The sequence below is a fragment of the Panthera tigris genome, chromosome A3 (genome assembly GCF_018350195.1).
Source record: "Panthera tigris isolate Pti1 chromosome A3, P.tigris_Pti1_mat1.1, whole genome shotgun sequence".
Lineage (NCBI taxonomy): Eukaryota > Metazoa > Chordata > Mammalia > Carnivora > Felidae > Panthera > Panthera tigris.
Window position 1 is genome coordinate 99,644,060 of NC_056662.1, and position 26,111 is coordinate 99,670,170.

The 26,111-nt window shown below is 44.4% G+C and overlaps 1 protein-coding gene across 6 annotated transcripts in view; it reads right to left on the minus strand.

The window, feature by feature from the left end:
- Positions 1 to 1,206: 1,206 nt before the first annotated feature.
- Positions 1,207 to 26,111, minus strand: part of ST3GAL5 (ST3 beta-galactoside alpha-2,3-sialyltransferase 5) — a 50,793-nt gene continuing 25,888 nt past the window's right edge. For 2 of the 6 annotated variants that reach the window (XM_042981887.1, XM_042981888.1), the window contains exons 2-8: positions 25,484 to 25,607; positions 22,594 to 22,705; positions 17,439 to 17,543; positions 12,827 to 13,170; positions 8,639 to 8,825; positions 6,763 to 6,921; positions 1,207 to 2,313 (exon numbers count right to left, since the gene is read on the minus strand). In XM_042981887.1, the coding sequence (XP_042837821.1) occupies positions 2,065 to 2,313; positions 6,763 to 6,921; positions 8,639 to 8,825; positions 12,827 to 13,170; positions 17,439 to 17,543; positions 22,594 to 22,705; positions 25,484 to 25,607 (1,280 nt within the window). In that variant the 3' untranslated portion in view covers positions 1,207 to 2,064. Of the gene's footprint in view, positions 2,314 to 3,281; positions 3,356 to 6,762; positions 6,922 to 8,638; positions 8,826 to 12,826; positions 13,171 to 17,438; positions 17,544 to 22,593; positions 22,706 to 25,483; positions 25,608 to 26,111 lie in introns of those variants that run through there. The other 4 variants (XM_042981891.1, XM_042981889.1, XM_015537605.2 and 1 more) reach the window with 4 other exon arrangements.

Here is a 26,111-nt window from a genome sequence, read left to right on the forward strand (position 1 = left end):
GGAGGGGTGGGGAGGGGGCCAGGCCTGACAGTGGTCGAACGCTGGCCAAGTGCTGGGCGTGGAACTACACACCTCCCAGCAGCCTTGCAGGGCCGTGGGACACGAATCCACAGGGGCCCGTGCGCAAGTGCTCACAACACTGGGAAAGGTGTCTAAGGAGGTTCCAAACTCTGGCTTTTGTTAAATTGTTAAAAAAAAAAAAAATTCAGGCTTCAAGTAGCCCTTGGAGGATGAGGGGCTGGAGATGGGTGGTATAGGCCTGGCCTTACCTGGGTCACACAGGACAGCCGTGGGCCATCTTCCTGAGTCTCAATTCTCAAAGCTAAGCCATTTAGCTGGTGAAAATTTCAAAGCAGTTCCTCTTAAACAGTATTTGATAAAATAGAAAGCAAAACCCATAGAAAATTTCCAGTCTCCCACCCAGAGAGTTACTATTTTGCTACGTTGGCGGCTCCAACCTTGACCCCAGGGCCCTGGAAATCCAAGGGTGCCTGTCTGTTAGGACTGGCCCCTCCCCCTGCGCGCGGTCGGGACGTGGCAGATGCAAAGATACAGAGGGGCTGGGTGTCACAACTGCTGCCGGGCTGCGGGAGCACAAGGAGAAATGAGAACCCATATGTGGCAGGGAGGGAGCACACTAGATGCAGATCTTCTGATGACAAGGACAGGACCAATTAACAGACAGAAGCTGGAATGAGCCTGTTCTCTGGGAGGAAGCCACCGCCCCTCACCACTCAACATCTCTCCAGCAGTCCCTGTGCTGTCTGGAATGCAGTCCCTCTGTCACTCACTGCCGGCATCCCACACTGAGGTCCCCACCTGGCAGCCACCAAGGACATTTCAGGCAGATTACAGACATTTTTTTTTTTTTTTGAGACTCAAATTAAGTAGACTGTGGGAGCTCCCCAAAAGCTTCTTTTTAAATTCTTTTTTAAAATTTTTAGCACACTACCTGGAACACACTGCCAGGTAGGCATGACAAAAATTTTTTTTAAGTTGATTTTTTCTTTGAGACAGAGAGTGGGAGTGTGAGCAGGGGAGGGCCGGCGGGGGGGGGGGGTTGGGGAGAGAGAGAATCCCAAGTGGGGCTTGATCTCACGAACCTGTGGGCATCAAGAGTCGGACACTTAACTGAGCCGTGCAGGCGCCCCCCCCCCCAAATTTTTTTTAAATAGGCAATTTATTTTAGTGTTTCAGAAGACATGATTATTCTTGGAAAGGGTTTATTCTTCTATAACTCTGGATAACAAAGATTATACCCTAATTTTGATAAGCCACCTCAGGCAGACAGTGGAACACCTCAGGTTAACGCTGAAGTGCTTGGGAAGGGCAGTAAAAAAAAAAAAAAACTCAAGAAATTCAAGAGTTGTCATCATTTCAGGGAAGATGGTGGCTTCTGTAGCCTAAGGTGGCTTCAGAGAATGCAGGAGACCTGGAAAATGTCTTCTGTGTCCCTCCCCGACCACGGACGTTGTTTCCCCTGGTTGTTTCCTGCAAGTCTTCTGACAGAAGGCAGACCCGACAACAGAAAGGGACTGTGAACTTCTCCAACTGGCCCAGGCCTCACGCAGCAGCATGGCCAAACCAGGACTAGTGGTTTAGCTACTGAGCACATCATCCTGGAAGTGCCCCGACATCTGTCCTACCAAACGGTAACAAGGAACCAGAATCAGGCATTCAGGACTCTCATCAAAGGAGTGACCTCCATTCTCCTTCCACTTAATTACCTGGTATTCTGTGTGCAGTAGACATGGACAGAGTTTTTACAAATTAAATAACGTTCTTAAAATTCAATAAAACATCATTACATACAAGTCTCTTTGAAAAGTCTTTCCCATTCAATTCTCAAAATTAACTTACAAAAGTTTGTGCAAAAACACTGACCTCAAATAAATAGGTGTGGGGGGGGCAAAGTGGGAAGAGCTAAACTTTTTTTTTTTTTAAATTAAAAGTTAAAAACACCAGCTGCACTTCAAAGTATTTGCAGGATGAAATGGATCAAGAAGGCTAGGAAAAACAGCCTTCAGAGTCAGAGCTGCATTTTCAAGTGAGGTTTCTCTGTGTTCAGAATTCACAATGGATGCCTCCACTGAGGTCCTTCACCACGCCCTCTTTGACCAGCTTTAGGAGGAACCTGGTCTCTGTTGTCACATTATGCATGGTCTGAAAGTTCATGGCAGCCATGCAGAGATTGTCAAAGTAGTGCAAAGGTGTTTTGGGTTGATTGAGGTCATATCCGAAGCCTGCCAAACTGACTTCATCACACAAATGTGTGGCTAAGACAACAGCAATTACACCCATGGTGGGGACGTTCTGAAAAAAAAGGAAAAGACAAAACAAGGCTTAGGAGCACAATTCATTGATTTCCAAGGGGTATCCATGCTCTGCAGAGTAACACAGGCTGCTCTGGGGGCCACAAGTTTAGACATGACATGGTTTTACAGATCCCAGAATCCTGAAGTCGGACTTCCTGCCCAAGTCAGGGATTTACACTCTAAAACATGGTCTGTGATGTGGACACTTTTCACACACCACCAAGAGGTGGCTTGGCAGTTACTGTACCAAGCTAAACAGTGTTCCTTCTAAGCCTTCTTCCTACTGGTCCTACATGTACTGACCGGAACTGCAAAAACAAGTTCATTTCTTTTCTTACACGACACGCATCTAGAAGGTCTACGTATCTAGAAGGTCTGTCCGTTCTGGAATCAGTGGTCACAGGACCTTCCACAGTCTTTCTTGGGACCTGTTTCTGGAGTTGGGCCCTTCCCTGCGGGCTCCTGTGGACAGTCTCTGCCAGAGAACACAGCAGCCTCAGTTCTTGCCAGTGAAGACTGAGTTCACGGCTTATCTGAAGCTACCTCCCACCCAAGGCCAACACTCCTGGCAAATAAAACACTTCCAGGTCATTTTTCACATGTATAGCTGCTAAGCCAGGTTCTGCCCACCCTCGATTTGGGCAATTTTTAGGCCCCAGTTAAGGGTCTCCACATTTGTTCCTCCCAAAACATTATCCTATGGACTTTGGCCTAGTGCGCCAAATGTCTGAACCATTCTGGATTCTGACTGAATCGCCACTCTGCCACCCTCCTGTCCACCATCTTTCCACTTGCAAATCGGGAATCGTGCTTTCTGTATCTCTGTCCCAGTTTTGGGTGAAGACAGTACACAGGGCAGAGAGAAATACAGAAAGCCTTAAGCTGTCTAAGCACCAGCCGAAGGCCACTGCTGACCTGCAAATGACATTCTGTTGTATGGTTTTTCATGTAAATAAATATACCTACTTTGTTCATCCTACTTGGGTCTGTGGCTTCCAGAAACAACTCTCCTTTTCCGTAAACTGGAACAACAGCGAACCCTTCAAAGTTCATAGTTTAATCAGGATTAAGGAGCTTCTACTAAGCTCATCATTTGTCAAAAGCCACCTCTTGCTCCTTGGTGTGTTGCATCTACGTCACTCATTAAAAAGAAACTCAACAGTCACTGAATTCAAGAGAAATTAACCCAAAGGAAGACTTTCTGCTGTTTAGCCATAAGACCCTACGGCAGTGTCCTGTCTTACCCTGTGGCCAGCGTAGCACCTAGCAGGTCGGGAAAACTCAATCAGGGTTTACAGAAGGAGTGTATGAAGTCAACTGCTCATAGGGGCAAGTATATGGAGAGAAACTCAGAAACTATCAAAAACCACTCAGAGGGGTAGAGCGTTTGACTGCAAAAACCACTCAGAGCATGTTACCTACAGAACATATCCCCTAAGATCATACCTCTTAATCCAGCAGACTTCCCTGTCTGCTGGAAGGGCCTATGCGTGAGGAAGTTCCTGACAATGCAGTTTGTTGTCCATTTTCAAGCTTTTCCCTATGTATCTCTGTACACACATTGTTATTTTTATTTTTTAAAGTTTTTATTTATTTATTTTGAGAGTGAGAGTGCATGCATGATCGAGCAGAGGGACAGAGAGAGAGAGGGAGAGAGAGAATCCTAAGCAAGCTCCATGCTGCCAGTGCAGAACCCCATGCAGGGCTCAATCCCACAAACCATGAGATCATGACCTGAGCCAAAATCAAGAGTCAGATGCTCAACTGACAGAGCCAGCCACGTAACCCTCTAATTTTCTTATAATAAAATTTTTTAGAGTAAAATTGCTGGGTCAAGACTATTCACATTTAAAGCTGATATCTACTGCCAAAATACCATCCAGAAAAAGTACCAACTTATAATTCTATCTGTATTCCTGCCAAAGAAGGACATTATCAAGCTTTTAAATCTTTGCTAAGAAAATAGGAAAAAAATGTCATTGTGGCTCTAATGTACTTTTATTTGATTACTGGTGAAATTGAACATTTTATCATGTACTCCTTGGCAGTATAAATTTCTTCCTTTGTGAAATGTCTGTTCATATCTTTCCCTCATTTTTTAAATTGGCCCATCTTTTCTTTTTGCTGTAATAAGATCATTCTGTACTTTGAGAGTATTTACTATCATACATATGATAAAATTTCCCCCACTTATTCTATGTTCTAACTTTGTTTCTGATACCATTTGCTGTTCAGTAATTTCATATTTTATTGAAAGTAAATCTGCTCATTTTTGAAAGGTTACTTCTTCAATAAAAATCTACACAAACCACAAATGAGCATTTGCCTATGTCTAAAAAATATGATGGAATTTAATAAAGAAACAGGGCAGTTGAGAAGATAGAGAAATCGAAAGGTATTGAAAGATACTTGAATATATTTATAGTAAAACCTCTTCATAACTTAAGAATCTCGCCAAAGTCTATGTAAGTCTTTTTTTTTTTTTTAACTGCTTTGTTAAATTGATGCTAACAGGGGCACCTGGGTGGCTCAGTCGGTTGAGCATCCGACTTCAGCTCAGGTCATGATCTCTCGGTCTGTGAGTTTGAGCCCCACGTCAGGCTCTGTGCTGACAGCTCAGAGCCTGGAGCCTGCTTCGGATTCTGTGTCTCCCTCTCTCTCTGCCCCTCCCCCACTCATGTTCTGTCTCTGTCAAAAAATAAATAAACGTTAAAAAAATTAAAAAAAAATTGATGCTAACAGGCTAAAAGTTTTAAGTCCACGTTCTGGGGGAACGAATGTGCTCCCAGGTGGGCAAGAGCAGCTAAAGCAACCTATTCTATAGTGAACCGGATCATGGACCCTGATAGCTCCTGCCAGGGGGCAGGGCCACTATCCTCTGCGAGGGAAAAAGGAACCATTTTCTGACCAGAAAGACTGGTCCTGGCCATGCTCCTGCAGTGGGCAGAAACTACGTGGCCCTCCCTAGGGATGGGAGAGCAGGAAAGCACCCGAGAGGGCAGACGCCTGAGAAAAACGGCAGCCTGCCAAGGGAAGAGCTTCAGCTGTGTTCATGGCTCAAGCCTGGGGCTGGAGCCAGAGTTGGGGTTAGCGGTTACCGATCACAGTAAAGAACTGGGTTTTTGTTTGAAGGAGCCTATTTAGGTATTTGTTTTTCCTATGAAACACAGAATTCTTCCTTTAGAGTTTACATAGGTGTTTTAAAGAACATTTTTAATTAGAATTTGATTCATAGGGCAAACAGAAGAGTCTGCTCATCTGCCTATTGGTTGACCACATCTAAGAGCCTAGCTCAATGTTTGCAAACTGTGACCCTGACCAGCCCCAGGTATCTCCTGGGCAATATCTCAGGCTCTCAGTGTGAGCAGCAGCACTGGCCCCCATTTCCAAATTCCTTGCTTTCCTTCATATGGGGAGATTTTGCTTGGAAGTTTGTTTAAGGAAGGGGTGCCTGGGTGGCTCAGTCGGATGAGTGTCTGACTCTTGATTTTTGGCTCCAGTCATGGTCCCAGGGTCGTGGGATCAAGCCCTGATTCAGGCTCTGTGCTGAATGTGGAGCCTGCTTGAGATTCTCTCTCTCTCTCTCTCTCTCTCTCTCTCTCTCTCTCTCTCTCTCTCTCTCTCTGCCCCTCTCCCCTACTTGCACTCTTTCTCACTCTCAAAAAAACAATTTTAATTTTTTAAAATTAAAAAAAATTTTTTTTTTAAATTAGAACGATTTTTAAAGCTGTGATTTCCAGCTTTTAAAAAAGTGTTTTAAAGACACAGGCTTAGCTATTCGGATCATAAAGAAATAGGTGATAAAGCCATTGCCACCTCCCTGGTGGCAGCACAGGCTAAATGCGGGTAAAGAATCCCTACTGCAGTGAACAGCCAATATAGTGCAAAGGTTCTCAAATTAGGCTGCAAAATAATATCACCCAGGGGGCTTTGACAGTCCCAATGTACAGACCACCACACAGAATAATTAAGCAGAAAGTGTGGGATGAGACCCAAGCATCAACTGAAAAGCACTGCTCTGGGGGGCGAACTTTATTTACCATCACCTGTAAAGTGAAGATAAATGTCAATTTTCGCTTAAGCAGCGCACAGAGTTAAAAATGTAAAGAACTTTTCAGACCACCAAAGTGTCTTTCAGTGTCCTCCAGCAGTTAGTTATATGGAGTCACCGACTAGGAATACCTTAAATAACATCTCAGGGACCTAAGTGTTAACGTGTTGACTGTACTGAAGACAGGAGTCACCAGGGGAAAGGCCAGGTAAACAATGAGGAGCCCTAAAGTCAAGATGCAGAATAGTAAACACACACGGAGCATCTATCTGCTCAGTGACTACATTTCTACACTGGATGACTCTTCTGGGTATACAGCTGAGCCCAAGTGAAAGTTGTACAGCTGTCTCCCTTTCAACACAGAGAAGAACAGTTAACTTTCAGTTGCAACAATACCTTATCTCGGCCCCAGAACCTTGACTGGGGCTCTGAGTACTGAAGGATGTCAAAGGCAGTCTCTTTGATAATAACTGGATTCAAAATCCTGAAATGTTTTGGCTGTAGTGGGATTTTTTCCGCCACCTGCTTCCAAAAGAAGAGTCGCACCCAAAATGGCTAAGGAAAGAAGGCAGGCAATCATTAGGGGTATTTAATAAGGTTATCCCACCAGCAGCAGGTGAGAACACACCCCTGCTAATCAGCCCAGAGTTATGGCGTGACCCCATGTGGGCTTGTCTGCTGCATTTGACAGCAAAGTCACCGGGATCTATGCAAATCCAAGAACTCAACTCAAAGTAGCCACCCCGAAGGACCCGATTTACGAACGTGGTGTTGGACAAGAGGACGAAGGGCAGCGTCGGCTCTGGTTTCCATGGGGAGGAAATTCCCCAGGGAATGACCTGAGATGGTAAGCCTTTTTAGTATTGAAAGGCATCGTTTGTCCCTGGGGAGACCAGGTGAACAGATCCTATTTAAGGGTATTAAGTGTATGAGTGACCCACTCCGACCAGGCCCTCACCCTGCGTCCTCTCCATGGCTTTGCTCTATCTGTCTAGTCCTGTGAAGTCTTCTGGAAACTGAAAGTTATTTCATAGGTGCTTCATCTTCCAACTAGGTCGACTTCTACACAACAGAAAGTCCACATCATAACCTATGCAAAATCAGGCTTTGCAGATACAAATTCTCCATCACATGGAGCTTATGTGAAAAGTGTAATATATCCTATTAATTTTGCAGACGGCTAGTTTGTGTGTATATAGATAGTTGGCTCCTGGAATCTATTTCAGCATCATGGGTAGGACCATAAAGTAATGTGATCAATTATTACAACAAACAAAAGGGCATATGACCAAGTGAGGGCCATTTCCTCAACATCTGCCCCTTTGGAATTCTGTGAATTTCCTCCAACAAGGGGACCACCTATCAGAGCATTTTTAGAGAATCTCTTTGGGAATATTCCTCAAACGTTTTGTATATATTCTTTTGAAAATCCTCCACAGTGGTTTATACTCATCCAAGTAAGTCTAATTTCTCGATTAGCCAAAAGGCATGTAAACTCAAGTCTGGTGAGTAAGGTAGGTGATCACTAGTAACAATTTTGGTTCAAAACTTGATTTTCCCATTTAAGTAATGATCACAGTTTCGACATGTGACATAACCTTAAATTCTGAAAGTAATTCTCAACAAGGAGTACTGCTGTGCTTCTACAAAGGGAGTAGTTATTTTAGAGACACCACAAAAGTACAGTTGATCCTTAAATGATGTGGGGGTTAGGGCACCACCACCCTATCCCCGCATAGTTGAAATCCACATATAACTTTTTTTTTTAAGTAGGCTCCATGCCCAGCGTGGAGCCCAATGGGGGCCTTGAACTCACAACCCTGAGATCAAGACCTGAGCTGAGATCAAGAGTCGGACGCTTAACCAACTGAGCCACCCAGGTGCCCCCACAGATAACTTTGGACTCTCCGAAAGCTTAACTGAGAGCTTACTGTTGACCAGAAGCTTTACTGATAATATAAACAGTCGATTAACACATCTTTTGTATGTTATATGTATTATATATTATATTATTACAGTAAAGTAAGCTAGAGAAAAGGAAATGTTATTAAGAAAATCTTAAGGAAGACAAAGTATATTTACAATACTATACTGTATTTACTGAAAACAATCTGTGCATAAGTGCACCCACGCAGTTCGAACCCACACTGTTCAGGGGTCAACTGTATGTATGCCACTGTGTTTGCTTAAAAAATAAAAGTCTGTAATTACACTTAGAGACCCCTCCACTTCTTATGAAAGAATACTAGATGGCTGAGTTTCTAGTGCTTACCAGGGTTTCATTTTTCACCATTGCTTGAAGCCAGTTGAAGTCAACACTCTTAAATAAAACAGCAACAAACAAGTCATGGGAATAATAGTCAAGGTCAGACAGTGGCGCACCCTCTGGGTAAGTCATCCTTATGGTAGTTTTATTACCAACATGCTCTGAATATCCCTCAACTGGTGCACTGTTTAACCTATTTAAATAAAAAGGAAAAGATAAATTGACAAAGCAAGCCATCAACCCTCTTATCATATCATACAAAGTCCCTGCACTGCGTCCCCAGCATTTTTAGGACTGGGAGTGGCTGTGGGTCCGGAGGAAGGCATCCCTCCCAGCAGCCTTGCGTCCCTGAGGGACACCCATACCTCAACTCTGAATGTCAAGCAATCCCATGTAGTCCTGCCATTTCAAGCTAATCCAACATATTATATTTTAGGCTTTCTCTGGGCACCAGTGATGTTGCCTTGAAGGCTTCCCACTGTGTTCAGATATGAGGGATTCTTGCCAGGAATTCAAAAAGATAAGCAGAAAGGAAACCTAGAAACCAGGGCAAGGCAGACACAAACCACACTTAGACCGACAGGGTCAGGACCAAGGAGGGCAATAGGCCCAGGTGCATCCTTAAAGCAAGGATTTGGGACACTTACAACTGTCAGATCAACAAAGGCTCTTACCAGGCTCGTTGTTTGGGGGCAAATTGTAAGAATTCTTCTGAAAGCAAACTGACCCAGTTAAAGAGTTTCGTAATCTCAAAAAATGTCTGTCTGGTTCTTCCCCTGTATTATCACACCTGTATCCCAACTTCCTTCTCTATTCCGCTGCCACTTCTTCTAGATCTGATACCTACCTCTGGATTATCATATTATTAGACACGATGACTAAATGCAAGGCATGCCCCTGAGGTGGTTATTTTTTCCCATTTCTTATTTTAAAATAAAGGACATTATCAGTGTGGCTGGTGAAATCTGATAAGGATGTAGACAGCGTCTAAATTTTATCGATGTTAATTTCCTGATTCTCAACATTGTTCCGTGGTTCTGCAGTTCTATAATAGAATGAATGCCCTTGTTCTTGGGAAATGCACACTGACTTGTTTAGGGGTAAAGGGGCTTGATATTTGCAACTATCAAAGGGTTCGGAAGAGTAACGGGAGAGAGAGAGAGAGAGAGAGAGAGAGAGAGAGAATTATAAAGCAATGTGATAAAGCATTACAGGTTGGAGAATCTGGGGGGAAGGGTGAATGCGAGTTCTCTGTACTATTTCTGCAACTTTTCTGTTAAATTTGAAATTGTTTCAAACCGAAAAGTTAACCTGCAAAGGCTTCTTCACTGATATTCTCCCTCATCATCAGGCTAAGCAACCCTTTCTCTATCCCCAGCACTCAGTGGCCTCCCAATGCCCACACATGAAGTCCCTGTTCCCCAGTCTGGTGATGTGTGGGCCACCACTGGGCATTGGGCCACCTTCCAGCCCCTTTCCCACTCTCCCAGCCTCTCCCTCCTCCTGCCAGGGTGGGGGGCTCCACACCTAAGATCTCCCCACCTACCTCCTCCCTGAAGAGCCAAATCCCACTGCTCTGCAAGGCCAGCCCAGGGCCACCCTTCACTCCCGCCACACTTCTCCTCTGGCCCAGAGTGTGCACTGCCTGCAACTCCTGGCTTCTCTCTTTTTCTCTTCCTGTATCCCAGTCACGGACCAGTAGATGGACATGGGGTCCCGTCTGCCTCCCCAGTGCTGCCTGTGCACGCATCTTTCAGCTGATCACGCAGGACCAGGGATTAGGTTCTGGAAGCCTCATACCCTGCATGTGGACTGTTTGTGTCCGGCCCGGACCCTGGGCCCTGCAGTGCCTCAAGGTGCTCATCTATGATGCCCACAGTGATGGCTCCACTGAGGAACAAGAACATCTAAAGCAGACAAGGTAGTGTCTGGCACACAGAAGCATTCAATGAAAGGCAGGGGCTATATCCTTCTTCACCCCAACATTTATAACCCTGGAGGCCCCACTCCTACCCCCCCACCTCACATCATTCCTGCTCTCTGGCCGCTGGGGCCCATGGCACCTCTTCTGCCTTAAAACTATGTTCTTGAGGGGCGCCTGGGTGGCCCAGTTGGTTAAGCGTCCGACTTCAGCTCAGGTCATGATCTCGCGGTTCATGAGTTCAAGCCCCGCGACAGGCATCTGTGCTGATGGCTCAGAGCCTGGAGCCTGTTTCAGATTCTGTGTCTCCCTCTCTCTCTGACCCTCCCCGGTTCATACTCTGTCTCTCTCTGTCTCAAAAATAAATAAACCTTAAAAAAAAAAAAATTAATTAAAAAAAAAAAAAAACAACTATGTTCTTGGGGCTCCTGGGTGGCTCAGTCGGTTAAGCGTCCAACTTCAGCTCAGGTCATAATCTCACGGCTCATGAGTTCAAGTCCGTGTCCAGCTCTGTGCTGACAGCTCAGAGCCTGGAGCCTGCTTCGGATTCTGTGTCTTCCTCTCTCTATGCCCCTCCCCTGCTTGTGCTCAGTCTCTCAAAAATAAATAAAACATTAAGAAAAAAAAAATCTAGATTCTTAACTATTTCTTCTATCTTGGCTCTTACAAAAGTCTGATTCATTCCCACAAACACTTTACACCCCCTGTCCTCTCCTCCAGAGCCCCCGTCTATCCTACAAATTCTCCAAACAGAGCTGCTAACATCCATTGAGCCTTTACCCCAAGCCCGACACTAAATGCTTTACCCTAAGTTCTAAGTGCTTTACATCTGTGAACTCATTTTGTCTTTATGTAAGCCTATGAGGTACCTACTATTATTTCCTCCATCTATAGATGAGGAAACAGAGGCACAGGACAGTTAGGAAACTTGCCTGAGATCACAGCTACTGGGGACAAAGGCATTATGTGAACATATCACTTTTAGACTCAGAATATTTGAAATGGATCTTGTTATACTCCCTCACTAACCAGAGATTTTTTCCTCCAACTACTCCGCTTCTGACAGCAGTTCTGCTAACACCTGAGACCCCAGACTAGAAATCCTGGCATCCCTTACCATTAACTGTCAAGCTGTCAGGAAGTCCCCCAATTTACTTTCTCAATATATCTCCCGGATTTGACCCTTCAGTCTCCATTTCCACTTTTTCTGCCTCACACCAGGCCCACACACCGCGTGCACGGACTACAAACTCGACACCCAGTCCCCAGCCCTCGCCTGCCCTGCCTTTGGTCAAATCCACACGCTCCTGCTGAGCAAATCTGATGAAGGCCCAGCATGCCTTCATCATGCTCCTGGTTCTACACATCCTTCAGATGAGGAGAATTTATTAAAATGTATCAAGAGCCTTAAAAATATTCGAGTATCTTTAAGCCAACAATTCTGAGAATTCTTGGAAAGGAAATAATCAGAGATAAAGACTTAAGTATGAGAATGTGCAAGGCATTTTCACAATAACAAAGAAACTGAAAAATTCTAAATGTCCACAACAGAACAGCTAAATAACTTCTGATACTCTCATTTAGAGGAACGGTAAGTACTTGGAAGAGTTAATTTTCTAAGAAATATTTAATGACCTCAGAAACTGTTCATAATATTAGATTAAAAAAGCAAAATACTTTATAAGAATATAAATGCACTCATTAGTATGTGTATAGAACAAAAGTGGAAAAAACACAGCAAATTAATAGTGGTTGGTTATTTGTGCTATGAGTGGTTATTCTCTTTCTTACATTTTCCTGTATTTTTTTTTTTAATCTTCAAGAATGAGCACATTTTACTTTTACAATCAGGAAAACAATTTTCAGCTGGCTAAACCAGAGAGAATCTAGGATGAACGGAGTTCAGACTGTGTGCTCCCCACGATCCCTCCAGCACTGCTCGTGGGGTGCACCTACACCGAGCCCTGCTCCCCGAAGCCAGGCATCTCACTAGCTCACCCCCCAACACCACATCCACTTCCTGGCTCTGCCTCACCCAGGCTTCCTCCTGAATCTACCCAGTCTTCCAAACCTCACCTCCTCTGTAAAGGTTCTGCCATATTAGGGTCGATACGGCGCAGTTTGGGGGCATCCAATCATTTCACATTTGTGTCTCAACTCCTCAAGCAGTAAATCCCCTGCAGGCAGGGGCCTGCAGCACTTCCTGCACCCCTCACTGTCGCTGGCACTACACCAACAGCAGTGAACTGAACTTTAGAGGTGAACCCATGTACCTTATCACAACATCAAACTGGTTCAGGGCATGGCCCAGTGCTAGTCCGTGCAGTATCCCGCCGCTTCCGATAACCACACAACGCCTACAGCTCTTTGCTTTTAAGTGTTCAGGCATGTCGTGCTCAGGCAATATCTCCAAGAGGCTCTGGACTTGGCTGGAGAACCTCCGGAATCCAAAAGGAGGATCGTACTTGTACTCGGCTTCATTCACTTTGGGGGCCTCCTTCACGAAAGGCGGTAAGTCCATGCTGTACCTGTGCTCAAACAACTGCGCCATGGACTTCTTCGCAAACTTTGGTCGGCATTCCTTTTGCAAGACTTGCTGAGCATATTTCTGAGCTCTCTGGAATGAAATCACACCAGGCTGAGTTTAAAAAAATAACCTCTCAGGCATCAGAAATACCCTCTTACAGATGACACTGTGTCCTGGGATGTCTGATAAAGCTCCCTGTAGATTACTGTCTTTCAGCACAAAACATCTCCCTTTTAGAGTTAATTTGTGGTCAGAAACTTAAAGAAAAAAACCTGAGAGAATCACATAACAAGGAGATAAACTCAACAATATCTACTTCATTATACAAGGAAAGCATGTCCGCATACCCCCACCTCCTATCTCTAGCCTGCCCTTGTTCCTAAAATAAATGTGGGGTGAAATACATACTCTGATGTATTTCATGTTTTATAAAAGCCCGACACAGGCTACAACATGGATGAACCTTGAGAACATTATACAAAGTGAAATAAGCCAGTCACAAAAGGACAAATACTGTTTGATTCCACTTCCATAAGATCTCTATAGTACTAAAATTCATAGAAACAGGAAGTAGAACGCTGGTTATTGGAGGCTGAGAGAGGGGCAGGTGGGAAGCTATTGTTTAATGGGTACAGAGTTTAGGTTTTGCAAGATGTAAAAGTTCTAGAAATCTGTTTCATAGCAGTGTGAATATAACATATCACACTTAACAGCACCATATTGCACATTTAAAAATGGCTGAGATGGTAAATTTTATGTGATTTTTACCACATTTTTAAAAAATCTCATGTATTTTAGGTTCCTGTCTAGCGGGATGAGAAACAGGCTTATTTACCTACCAGTTGGGGCAATGAGCTTCATACAGTCTGAAATGCAAGTTATTCTACATGTAACCAGGGAATAATGTCACGTCAACATAGAAGTAGCTGGCCTTGGTTTTGTATACAATTTTCCTTGCACATTAATGCTTTGCCTCAATAAGGAACGACTGTTGGGGCACCTGGGTGGCTCAGTTGGTTGAGCGTCCGACTTCGGCTCAGGTCATGATCTCACGGTTTGTGAGTTAGAGCCTGGCGTCGGGCTCTGTGCTGACAGGTCAGAGCCTGGAGCCTGCTTCGGATTCTGTGTCCCCCTCTCTGTCTGCCCCTCCCCTACTCATGCTCTGTCTCTGTCTCAGAAATAAACATTAAAAAATTTTTTTAAAATAATGAACGACTGTTGAATGCCAAATACTCTAGCCCAGATGAATGCAGCAACCCACGGAAGGACATGGGACAAAGGGCCATTCGTCCCAGTCTTTCCTCTTGGCTCAGTCTGGCCAAATTCTGCCTCCAAACTGTTTGGCAGGAAGTTCTCCCTCATCGCTGTACTTTTTGTCCTTATCTCCACATTCAGCAGCCTTGGCTCTGCCTTACCCCTCCTCCCACCAAGCTATCTTCTCACTCACACGCACATACAAACGCCTATGTGCATGAATGTATGGTGTCCTAGATTTGCTGGGATATTTATTTTTAGGACTGAACATGTCTTTTGAACTGCGTCCATACTATTATGAGGATCATTGTTGTATATAATTTTATTTTTTAAACTTTTTAATGTTTATTTATTTTTGAGAGAGCGAGCGAGCGAGAGAGAGCATGAGAGGAGGAGGGGCAGAATCCGAATCAGGCTCCAGGCTCTGAGCTGTCAGCACAGAGCCCAACATGGGGCTCGAACTCAGAGAGTACAAGATCATGACCTGAGCCGAAGTCAGAGACCCAGCTGACTGAGCCACCCAGGCGCCCCTGTTGTATATAACTTTAAATGTTTGCCTCAACTATGTTCTTCCTCAGAGGCTTGTTATTTTTATTGTCTAATTTTTGTATAATAATTTTTTGTAGGAAAACTTCTATCTTACTACAGCAAAAGCCCCCACCCTCCCTTTTTAAATTACAGCTTCAAAAAGTTATTAGCATCTGGGAAGAGTACACTGTCTACATCTTGAGGATGCGGCCCTGTTTCTGAAAAGGTGAACTGACATTCTCTGAGCACAGATGCTGCTGCATACATTATGCCAGCCACTGCCTCGGCCTGTTGCTAGATCTCCGACACCTCACAAAATGGCCGTCAGTACCTTCACTGTGTGGGCTCAAGGAGGCATGGCCGGTAAGAGGGCTGGGCTGGTGTGCTAACCTGGTCCGATTACTTCCCAAATTCCTAAAACCACAGCCTCTGTCCACACAGAGCAGCACACAAACACCACCACTGAGAACAAGAGTTTAAAGACAAATTGGCACCTTCGTGAGGAATCGGCAGGAAAGCCAGGCAAGGACCAGTCGTGACCCCCAGTAGCACCGGAAGGAAGGCCTGCCAAGCCCATGTCACTGTGCACCCAGCAGGGACTTAACACCCCACCAGCAGGGGCAGGGCAAACAGAGAAGCCACACAGACCACACACATCTGACTCTAGACCCCAGGCCTGAGGGTTGTGAACAGCAAGTTTTAGAGGACAAAAGGCCAAAATGACATGTCAAGCATCTGGTTTTGCAGATCTCCTAGGATAGAAATGAACCTCTGAGAAGTGCCCAAAGAAACCCCGAGCAGACGAGTGATGGGCTCATGACTGGAAAGAGAAGTAGGTGATCAAGCCAGAAACCTGGGCTCGGCTCTCCTGAGCTGCCAAATTTTCTCTTTAAAAGTTTCATTTGGAAGGAGTGAAACTTCGTTCCATTTCCATTCTGGCAAAGAGCTCCACTTGAGGCTTCAGACTTAATTGTCTAGACTGGGGGCAGAGGACAAGGCCTAGTCATCACCTTGTGACGGGGACTGCGCCTGCCCTCACTCACCGCGGGTGCGATTACATCCGTCCCGGGTGAGCACATGCTCTGAACGCCACCAGAAATGTCTACAGCGACAGCAGTTCCTCTGCTCCTTTCGTTTCACCTCATTTAGAGGTGTGGACAGGCCCCGAGAAAGCCCCTGGGACCATTTCTTCTAACCAGAAGTTGTTCCAGCCTCTCCCCCACCTCCTCCACAGCTCGAATGAGAAAAGCCCGGGGAGGAGAACCTCGCCTCCCAGAGCCGTGATGAAAGAAGGGGCTGTGACCCTCCCCTGCCCTGCTGCAGAAAGCTCCAGAGCTGGAAGCCAGAGCAGGCAAGGACAGACGGACACAGAGGGGTCTGGCTGGCATTCATCCACTGGGAAGGATCACTGGGAGGACCACTGGGAAGCAGAGAACTGGCGACTGTTGAAAATATACAGAAACTCCCGCTTCTCTCAAATCAAGGCGTGGAAATGAGGGCTTCGGTGTTTTAACCGTCTTCCAGGCTGAGCTTGCCGGCTGCCCACAGCTAAGAATAAACAGACATCTGGTAGTTCCGACTGTCAGGGAGGTGGCGACTTGCCATGGAAAACCACAATGTGAAAATTCACTGAAGGGTATTTAAAAAATCAAAGTGATTTTCCTCGGCAGTCTCTGCTTTCATTTCTACTGCAGAATTTTTAGGATAATGGTCCTCCAAATAGAAGTAAATGGCATAATTCTTAGTAAAAGGCAATGTTCTCTTTTAGTCCTTTACGTCGAGGACAGGGCACGGCACTGAGGTTGGAGGAGGGTTTCGGGGCTAGAGCTCACCAAACCTGGGTAGGAGCCCAATGCAGCCACAGACCACGTGAGCTGAGGGCATGGGCTACCTTATGACGCTTTCAATGCCAGATGTGTACCAGGCTGGTGCTGGCCTCTTCCTCCCAGGGGCTGCTCTGACGCCCACAGCATTACACACTCTGCCTGAAACATGTGAGAACAGCCGTAGGAGAACCGTGAGCAAAGCTACTGCCACATGTAACTCACACTGAAGTCAACCATCTGTAACTCCTACCCAGCTAAAAAAGTAGGGCAAAATCTGAATAACTGAGTCACAGAAAGAGTACCACAGTAAAAACTCAGACAGTCAGTGACAGCCGGGGACTGGTGGCTGAGGGTGGGGACAGACTACAACAGGTGAGGTAACTTACCCGTTGGGTGATGGAAGGAATGTTCTAAAATTGGACTGGTGTGATGGTGGTGTAACTGTGTAAGTGCACGGACACTACAAAATTGCATGCTTGAAAGGAGTAAATTTTATGGTGTGTGTATTTTGGCACAGTAAACCATTAAGAAAAACCAATCAGAAGATCTGGATGCTGGACCCGGTTCTAGATCTGTCAACCAGCAGTGTAACCTTGACTAAAGATCTAACCCTCGGTCAAGCCTTCAGTTTCCTCATCTCTGATATCCGAGGATGATCTGGGGCAAGGAGGCAGCGCTAAGAGGGGAAAAGAATCGGTCTAGAGGTGCAGACACCTGGACTAATACCTCGGCCCAGGTTATACTGCTTACCTTAGCTATGTGAGCGCAGGTCTGCAGAGTCAGAGAGAAGCACATTTGGCCATAATGAACTATACAGCACAAAATGCAGTCCTCAGGGTGATATGTGGTTTTTAGCTGAGAAGAGAGAGGGCCAAGTTCAAACTGCTGCTACCACGCAGCCCAAACCTGATTGTGACCTGACATGAATGTGCCCTTGTCTCTCCTTAAACATTTTTAAGTGCAATTTCACATCTGAAATGTACTTTCAAAGTGTCCGGGTCCCCACAGAGACCACTGTGAATCTTTTTAAAGAAACTGTACGTTAAGGGGCGTCCTTAAATAGAAAGGACAAAAGCCACGGGCACACTTCTGCAGCTGTGTTAACACAGGCCAGGCCCAGCACAACTAGGCAATGCTCAGAGTCCAACAGGGTCAGCAGGGTCCCACTAACGTTGCTAGCTGCTGAATATCATCAACAGAGCTAACAGGGCCTCATGGCTTTGAGACCACCTTCAGCTAACATACATCTACAACAATTCAAATTTGCCCCAGTGCTCTTGGTGGTAAGGACCAATGTCCAGCAACAGTCTGGAGACAGGGTTCTCTTTGCAGAGAGCTCATACTGCACACCGCCTCACAGCCATTGAGAACACCAGGACCACACCGGCCAGCTTCCCTGGCCATTTCCTGCATTCCGGGGACTTGAGAAAGGATTTCTGGTTTTGCCTTAATGAAACGTGACCAGCTATCAAATTGGGGACCTGCTCAGTGTGGCATTCAAGGGCTTTCCCTCTTTGGTCCCGGCTCATTTTCAGTCTTCTCTCCTGCTATTCCCCACCCAAATCCTCACTGATCTCCAACTCTTGCTGTCTAATGTGGCAAGCTCTCAGAGGCACATGCAGAGGACAAGCTGTCAGGACCACTGTGAAAAGTGGGGCATTCTGACAGCGTCGACAATGTTAAAAAGCTATTAAAAAGTCTCAAGTAATGAAATAAAAAATATCCCTAATTCCACCATGGTTGTAGCAAGCTTTCACTTTCTACTTTATTAATTTCTGAATTGACCGAGATTTTCACAAACAAGTTTGACTTATAAAACCATCAGCTGATTCCCCCCTCTTTCGCCACAAACTGCAAGGGACTTTCTACTTTATTCATTTCTGTATTATTTGAATTTTTGGTGTTATTTTTATCATTGGAAAAAATAATGATCTTTTAGAATCTTTTAGAACTGGTTCGATGTGGTGGTCACTGTGGACTGCTACTGGGTCTCCATTTCCTGTTCCTTCTTCTTAGGGAGACATAATTCTGTTCAGGCAGTTATCACCCCTTCTCTAGGCAGGCAGTGGGGCTTGGGAAGCTGACCTCGCCCATTAGATACTCCCATCCCCTTTGCCAGGGATTGGTCAAGAATCCTCATTGGAGCCAATCAGGGCAGGGCACTGGCAGCCCTGAGAGGCTGTTATTGGTCCTGCAGTGAACTTAGATTTTAAAACTTGGCCCCATCAGCCTAAATGGAGAACTCATATTCCATGGTTTAGAGGGAAGGGGATGGCAAGATGGTTTTTGTTTGTTTGTTTGTTTGTTTTCTGTCTACTGTCTACTGGTGGATATGAGGAGGTATCTCACCTATTCCTTAAAGGGACATTAAACTTAATGGATGTTACTGAAAAATATTTGAAGAGTTGCCTGTTACTTAACTGTGGATGTTCTATACAATCTGGAGTTTAGAGATGAGACACCACACCATGGTTCGGTAATATCTCCCCTCTCCCTGGACTTTAATATACCTAAGGATATATTCATTAATAGAAAATGTTAGCACACAATCCCCATTTCCCAAGGGCTTGCTTAAAGGACAAGTGGAAAGACAGTTAAAATACTACAGTGTAAATGTTAGGATTAAGGTATGAAGAGGCTTCTAGAAGACAGAGAGAAGGATGATCAGAGAAGGCATCTGAGAAAACCTAACCCCTGAGCTGAGATTTGATGTAAAAGATGAGTAGCAGAGGGGCAAAGGGAGGGAGGGGCTCCAGCCAGAGAAGTTAGAAAGATTGTAGCAAACATAGGGAAAAATCGTTTCAACAAATGGTGCCGGGAAAACTGGATATCCGCATGCAAAAGAAAAAGGTTGGCCCCCAGCCTCACATCATATACAAAAACTAACTCAAAACAGATTAAAGACCTACATTTAAGAGCTAAAACTATAAAACTCTTAGAAGAAAACACAGGATTAGGCAGTGATTTCAGAGGTCTGGCATCAAAAGCACAAAGAACAAAAGAAAAAATAGATTAACTGGACCTAATCAAAATTAGAAACTTTTCGTGCTGAAAATGACACCATGAAGAAAGTGGAAAGACAATCCACAAGATGGGAGAAAATACTTGTAAACCATGTATCTGATAAGGGACTGGTCTCCAGAATATATAGAAAACTCTTACAACTCAATAATAGACAAATAAAAAGACAAATAACCCAATGAAAAATTGGGCAAAGAATTTGAACAGATATTTCTCCTTAGAAGATATATAAATGGCCAATGAACATGCAAGGAGATGTTCGTCATTAGTTACCAGGGAAGTGCACAACAAAACCAAAATGAGGAAGAAAGAAAGCAGCTCAGCCAAGGAGTAGTGAAAACATTTAAGATTTAGGCCCCGGTTCAGGCAGTGCTGGAACATGGGGTGGCTAAAGGAGGCTGAAGGGATTGGCAGGAACCAAGCCACCAAGAGCCCTACAGGCCAGACTAAGGAGTCTGGACATTCTAAAGGTAATGGGAACAAATCACAGTTTGCAACAGGGAAGCAATATATCAGATTCAATTTTCAGAAATACTACTCCAGCCACAGTGGGGCATGCCTGGCTATAGAAAGGCAGGTAAGGAGGGGCACCTGGGTGGCCCTGGCTGTGCTTAAAGAGTTTTAGAGATTTGCCACAAAGGCACCCATTTATCCCAACTGTAGATGCCTCCGACCATCAAACGCTTCTCCTCTCAGCCTGGCCGCCATCCCCTGATCTGCACCTCTGCCATTAAGGCCACCTGGGCAGAGCGGACCCTTCCATAGGCCAGGCCTCTGGCTTGCTGACAGTAGCTGCCACATGCCCTCCACCAGTCCTTCTCTCCTTCGGGCCACACAAATGTTCCCATTGCTTCAAAGGTTCCTCAGGGACATGGTCTCGAGTCTCTTCTCTGGTCATCCTCCGGAGTCACTAGGACTCCTTGGGGAACTTTACAGAGTAATAGCCATAATGATCAGAGCACTTGTCTGAGCTCTGCAGGGACAAGCAGAGCATCCCTGGTCTATTAATGTAGCTAAGGACAAGCTGTACGCAGCCACGGCACAGGCCAACACCGATGGCGCTGGCCAGGCACGAAAACTGCCAAGTTAATTTTACCCCAGGTATACTAAAGCACATCTTCCCCACCTTGTACTTGTGAAATGGTGTGCTGGACCCTTGTATGCGAGAGCTCCCATCTCTCCTCAATTAAACGAGACTCGAGAGTGATTATCTTTGCAGTTGGTCAGACGGTTAACGGCATGATTGACGAAATGGACAGGAGAAAGAGAATGTGGATAAGCATGGCAGAGAAGCAAAGGGAAGAGCGCACAGATACCGGGGCGACCGCAAGGCCAGCCAGACGGGGAGGCGGAAAGCCTGAGCAGAGGCGCTAGACACATCCTGCTCCACCACGGCAGACGTGCTGATGCTGGAAAAATCAGCAGAGTCAGCGAACCTCTGGGGACAGATACAGCACAAAAAGGCAGGCTCTGTGAGACACAATGGTTCTGCATCGGCCAAGCTGTGCCGTTTATTTTTTTATTTATTTTAGAATATTTCATAAAAATAATATTTTATAATAAAGTGTAATTATTAAGTATTAATTTTCATTTCCTTGTTTATACCCACCTGTCCCACATAGTGTGTGAGGCACTTCGAAGGACATACAGATTGAGGTAAAAACACGTGAACAAATACCCTGACTAGAAAAGGAGTTCTGCGTATATTATCTTATTCAACCTTGAGGACTACCCTATTATACAGATATTGTTGTCTACACTTCACAGCTGAGAAAACTGGGACTCAAAACAATTAAGTAACTTGCCCAAGGTCTCATTTTTGACTAAGTGGCATTTAGACTTGAATCTAGGTCAGAAATGTAAGCTCCCTCCTACTCTCTGCATCACCCTCCCTATAACTTCTGGCTCCTTTCTGGGGACATCCCCTACCCAGGTAGACAGCAGTCACGTGGAACTAGGACCACACGGCCGAGTCCAAGCCCCAACTCCACCACTTACTAGTGAAGGTAACCTTAAACTGGTTACTTACTCTCCGCGCCCCTCCTCTCAGCTGTGAGACGGAGGTAATGACAGTTCCTACTATGAGGGTAAAATGAGTTTATATTGCTGAAGCACTTTGAGAATAGTTACACAGTATACACTAAACCAGATTAACTAAACTGGTTAACTAAACTACATGTAAACTTGGGCAAGCAGCTTAACCTCCCAGCCATCGTCTTTAAGAGGGAGAGAACACTGGAGTAGCTCCCAGCCGTGATGGTAATTAAATAATGTATGTAAAGCACCTATACATGTTGGTTATCATTACTGCCATGCTACCTTACTTAAAATCATCTCTTCTTTCGTCCAGGACAGAACATTACTGGATCATTTAACTACTCAACTAAGCAGTGAAATTAGCATTTAATAGGTCAATTGATTTAGAAAAATGAATATAAACTGAAGGGAAAAAATCTTGAAATACAGTGTGAAATCATTAAAATGAAAAATAAAACACAGCAATGACAGGTGATACCCAAAGAACTTCCCCCTGTTCTAAGAACATGTACACTGGCAACATCACAGCAAAGTAACTCCACGACAGGTGCCCTGGGGTGTGTCAAATGCAACCCACCTCCTGCCACGACTTCGGTAAATGAAGGAACAATACTGTGGGGTAGGTGTGGGGGTAGGTGGGGGAGTAGGTGGGTGGGTTGGGTTTCTTTTTTTTTTTTTGGTGGTGGGGGAGAGGGTCATCCCTGATTTTGGAGGGCTAAGATGAAGTATTTTCCCTCCGTTTATAACTTTCATGACCACTTATTTATAACCCTTTAGAGATGACATTTCTGTTTAAGTATAAGCCTGGAACTTTTTTAATTTAAATCACACCAATGGAATATCTAACCTTCACACGGTCCGGGTCTACGTAATGCCTTCTTTTCATGTCACATTCTTCGGTAGTATAATTTAACTTGAGGATATAAAGGATCCACACGCCAAACACAAGCAATATACACCTGGAAAAAAAATCAATTAGGCATCATGACATGGTTATGGGATAATCAAGAGAAATCATGAGAAATAAGTGAAAACCTACCCCACGTTGAGTCTGTCTGCCATGCAGCATGAAAGTAGTCTTTAAGGTGACCTTAGTGGTCAACTTAGGGCACCATTTCTTATTTTCCTGACAAGATAGTCATTTATGACTCTCTGTTATAAGTGAAAGTAGAGAAAACTTGTTTCTGCAAAGATGTCATAATAAAATATGAATCACGATGCAGACCACTGGTCTTAAAAAAACAAGTAACATCTTCTGAGCTATAGAATCTCAGCTTCAATATTTTGCCATTTTAAAATACTGTCAGTCTTCCAAATGCTGTATGATTCCACTTATATAAAGTACACAGAGTAGTCAAAAATCACAGAGAATGAAAGAGTGGTGGCGGCCGGGTCGGGGGAAGGGAGGAAGGGGGGGGCGGTTAGTGTTTAATGGGTAGAGTGTCAGTTTTACAAGATGCAAAGGGTTCTGCAGTGGATGGTGTGATGGCTGCACAACAGTGTGAAGGTATTTACCATCACTGAACTGTATACTTAGAAATGGTTAAGACAGTAAGTTCTATGTTATGTGATGTGTATTTTACCACAATAAAAAATGGGCGGAAAATATTGGGAGCCCTTAAAAGAATACGAAAGCAAAATGAACAATCTCCTCATTATTGCTTCGAAGATTCTACCCCCAGAGATAAGCTGACTGAGGGGAGACAGAACCACCAGCTACCCTTAAGACCATCTACAAAAAACTGCTTTTAAAGATCTGATAAACTTACATTATTGTATAGTTTAAAATACACACATGCACATACATACACACACAGGACTAGGATAAAAGATTTAAGGCTAGTCCTGGTTCTAGAGACCTCTTTTTTTTTTTTTTAAGTTTATTTTCTGAGAGAGAGAGAGAGAGAGAGAGAAGGGCTGAGGGGAGGAGGGGCTGAGACAGAGTAGGGGTGCGAGAGAAGGAGAGAGAGAGAATGAATCCCAAGCAGGCTCTGCACTAACAGTGGGGCTGGATCTCACAAACTGTGAGATCATGACCTGAGCTGAAATCAAGAGTCAGACGCTTAACTGACTAAGCCACACAGGCACCCCCAAAACCTCATTTTTAATAAGCTCCCCAAGTGATACTGATAAACTAACAGTAAAAAAAAAAAGTTTAAACCAAAGTTTAAGAACCACTGTTTTACATAATTTGTGTTACTGAAAAAACAAAGTTAAAGAATAACCTTAAGGGGAAAATGATCTCTTGTCTAAAGAAAGGGGCAGTTTTAAAAAATACAGCATCTAGCACAGTATACTATATACACCAGATGCTAAATATTTCTTAATATTTGACGAGGATAATGCAGGACAGTATTGCTAGGAAGTGTGTTCAAGACTTCTTGATTCTTATTTCAACAGGATCCCCCAAGAAAACCTGGACAAGCATCCTAATTTCTCCCTGGAATCGAGGACAATGTTACATGAATAGGATGTTACCATCTGTGTAAAAATGGGGGGTGGGTCACACACACATACACACACACACACACAATATTTCTTATATATACAAAATAATATTGGTTATCTTTAAGTGGGGAGCAGGAATGAGAAGATATTTTACTGAGCACTTTTAATACCTTTTGAATTTTAAATCTTGTGAATGCAGTATTACCTACCTATTCCTCTCCCCAGCCCTCCAAAAAGGAATTACATTCAATGCATGTAGTAATCCCTTTTCTTGATTACCAAAAAAAACAAAAAAAAAAAAAGGAAAAAGGGAAGGGAAAAGAACAGTGTGTTAAAAGCAGGCCCATGGGCACCTGGGTGGCTCCAGTTGGTTAAGCGTCCAACTTGGGCTCAGGTCATGATCTCACAGTTCGTGAGTTTGAGCCCTGCGCTGGACTCTGTGCTGACAGCTTGGAGCCTGGAGCCTGCTTCGGATTCTGTGTCTCCCTCTTTCTCTGCCCCTCCCCTGCTTGCACACTCTCTCAATAAATAAACAAATATTAAAAAACAAAAAAGCAGGCCCAATGCCTACAGACCTGAGGACACTGCATGGTACTTCCCCATTGTGACTCTCTCGCCCACACTGTGAACAGCCATTGGCCCAGGTGTACCTCATTCGCAGCCACAGGCCGGCACCCAACACAGTGCCAGGCATATCAGACCTCAGTAAATATCGGTTGGTGTCAAAAGTAGCTGGAAGATATTAATGTACATTTCCCTTTCCTACCTTCCTCCTTCTACACCTCCTAAATTAGTGGTATTTTCAAAAGGGTGATTTTCAACTTGGTTTGGCTGCTTACCAAATGCAACTGCCAGGTCCCTCCTTTAACAATTATACCATATATTAGGATATAAGGGTGACCTGGCTGAAACACTGGTCATCTTTTTTAGTATTCAATATTTAAGGCTCTTCAGAAGCTTGTAGAGGACTTTAATTAGCCATATTTTTAGATTAACTTAAAATAGCTAAGAGGAAAAGCCCTGTTTGGTCACGTAATGGCAGGGAGAGCTGTGCACTTAAGAGCTGCTCTCTCGGGATGGTGCCTCCCTGGCTGGCACTGTCCTATCATTAAGTAAAGCCTGATGCATAAATCCAGACATCTGTGCACTGAATCCTTACTCAAATGTGCCTTTGTATGATCTTCTGACCAAGTACGAGAGCCATCCTTCAGGGCCTGTTGCATTTTTCTCCCAGCTCCCCACAGCTGACCTAGTCAGGGCAATCGTAAGGTCCGAGGGCTCATACTTACTTGAGGATGTCTTTTAACAACAAGTTGGGTCTTCTCATCTTGTTTTGAGCTCGGGTGTACCATTGCAGAGAGGGTCTTGAGCAATCACTTCTCAGTTTCACACAGTTATACTCACTGGGCATTGCTGTGAAGAGAGAAGCAGCCAGGAGGAGGGAAAAGAGGGAGAGTGAGGCAAATTGTGTTTACAAAGACCTTTAGGGGGTACATCTATAGCATGGAATACTACTCAGCAATAAAAAAGAATGAATTAATGATACACCCAACAACTTGAATGAATCTAGAAGTAACTATGCTGAGCTAATACTAAAAGTTTACATATTGTATGATTCCAGGTATATAACATTCTTGAAAGGTCACAATTACAGAAATGAAGAACAGATTGGTAGTTGTCAGGAGTTATGGAAAAGGGGTTGTGGGTGTGGTTGGATCCTTGTGTTGATGTAAATATTCTGTGTCTTGACTATATCCCTATCAATATCATAGCTGTGATATTATACTATGGTTTTGCGAGAGGCTACTGGTGGGGGAAACTGGGTAAGCGGTACATGGGATCTCTCTGTATTATTATTTTTTTTTATAATTTTTTTAACGTTTATTTATTTTTGAGACAGAGAGAGACAGAGTATGA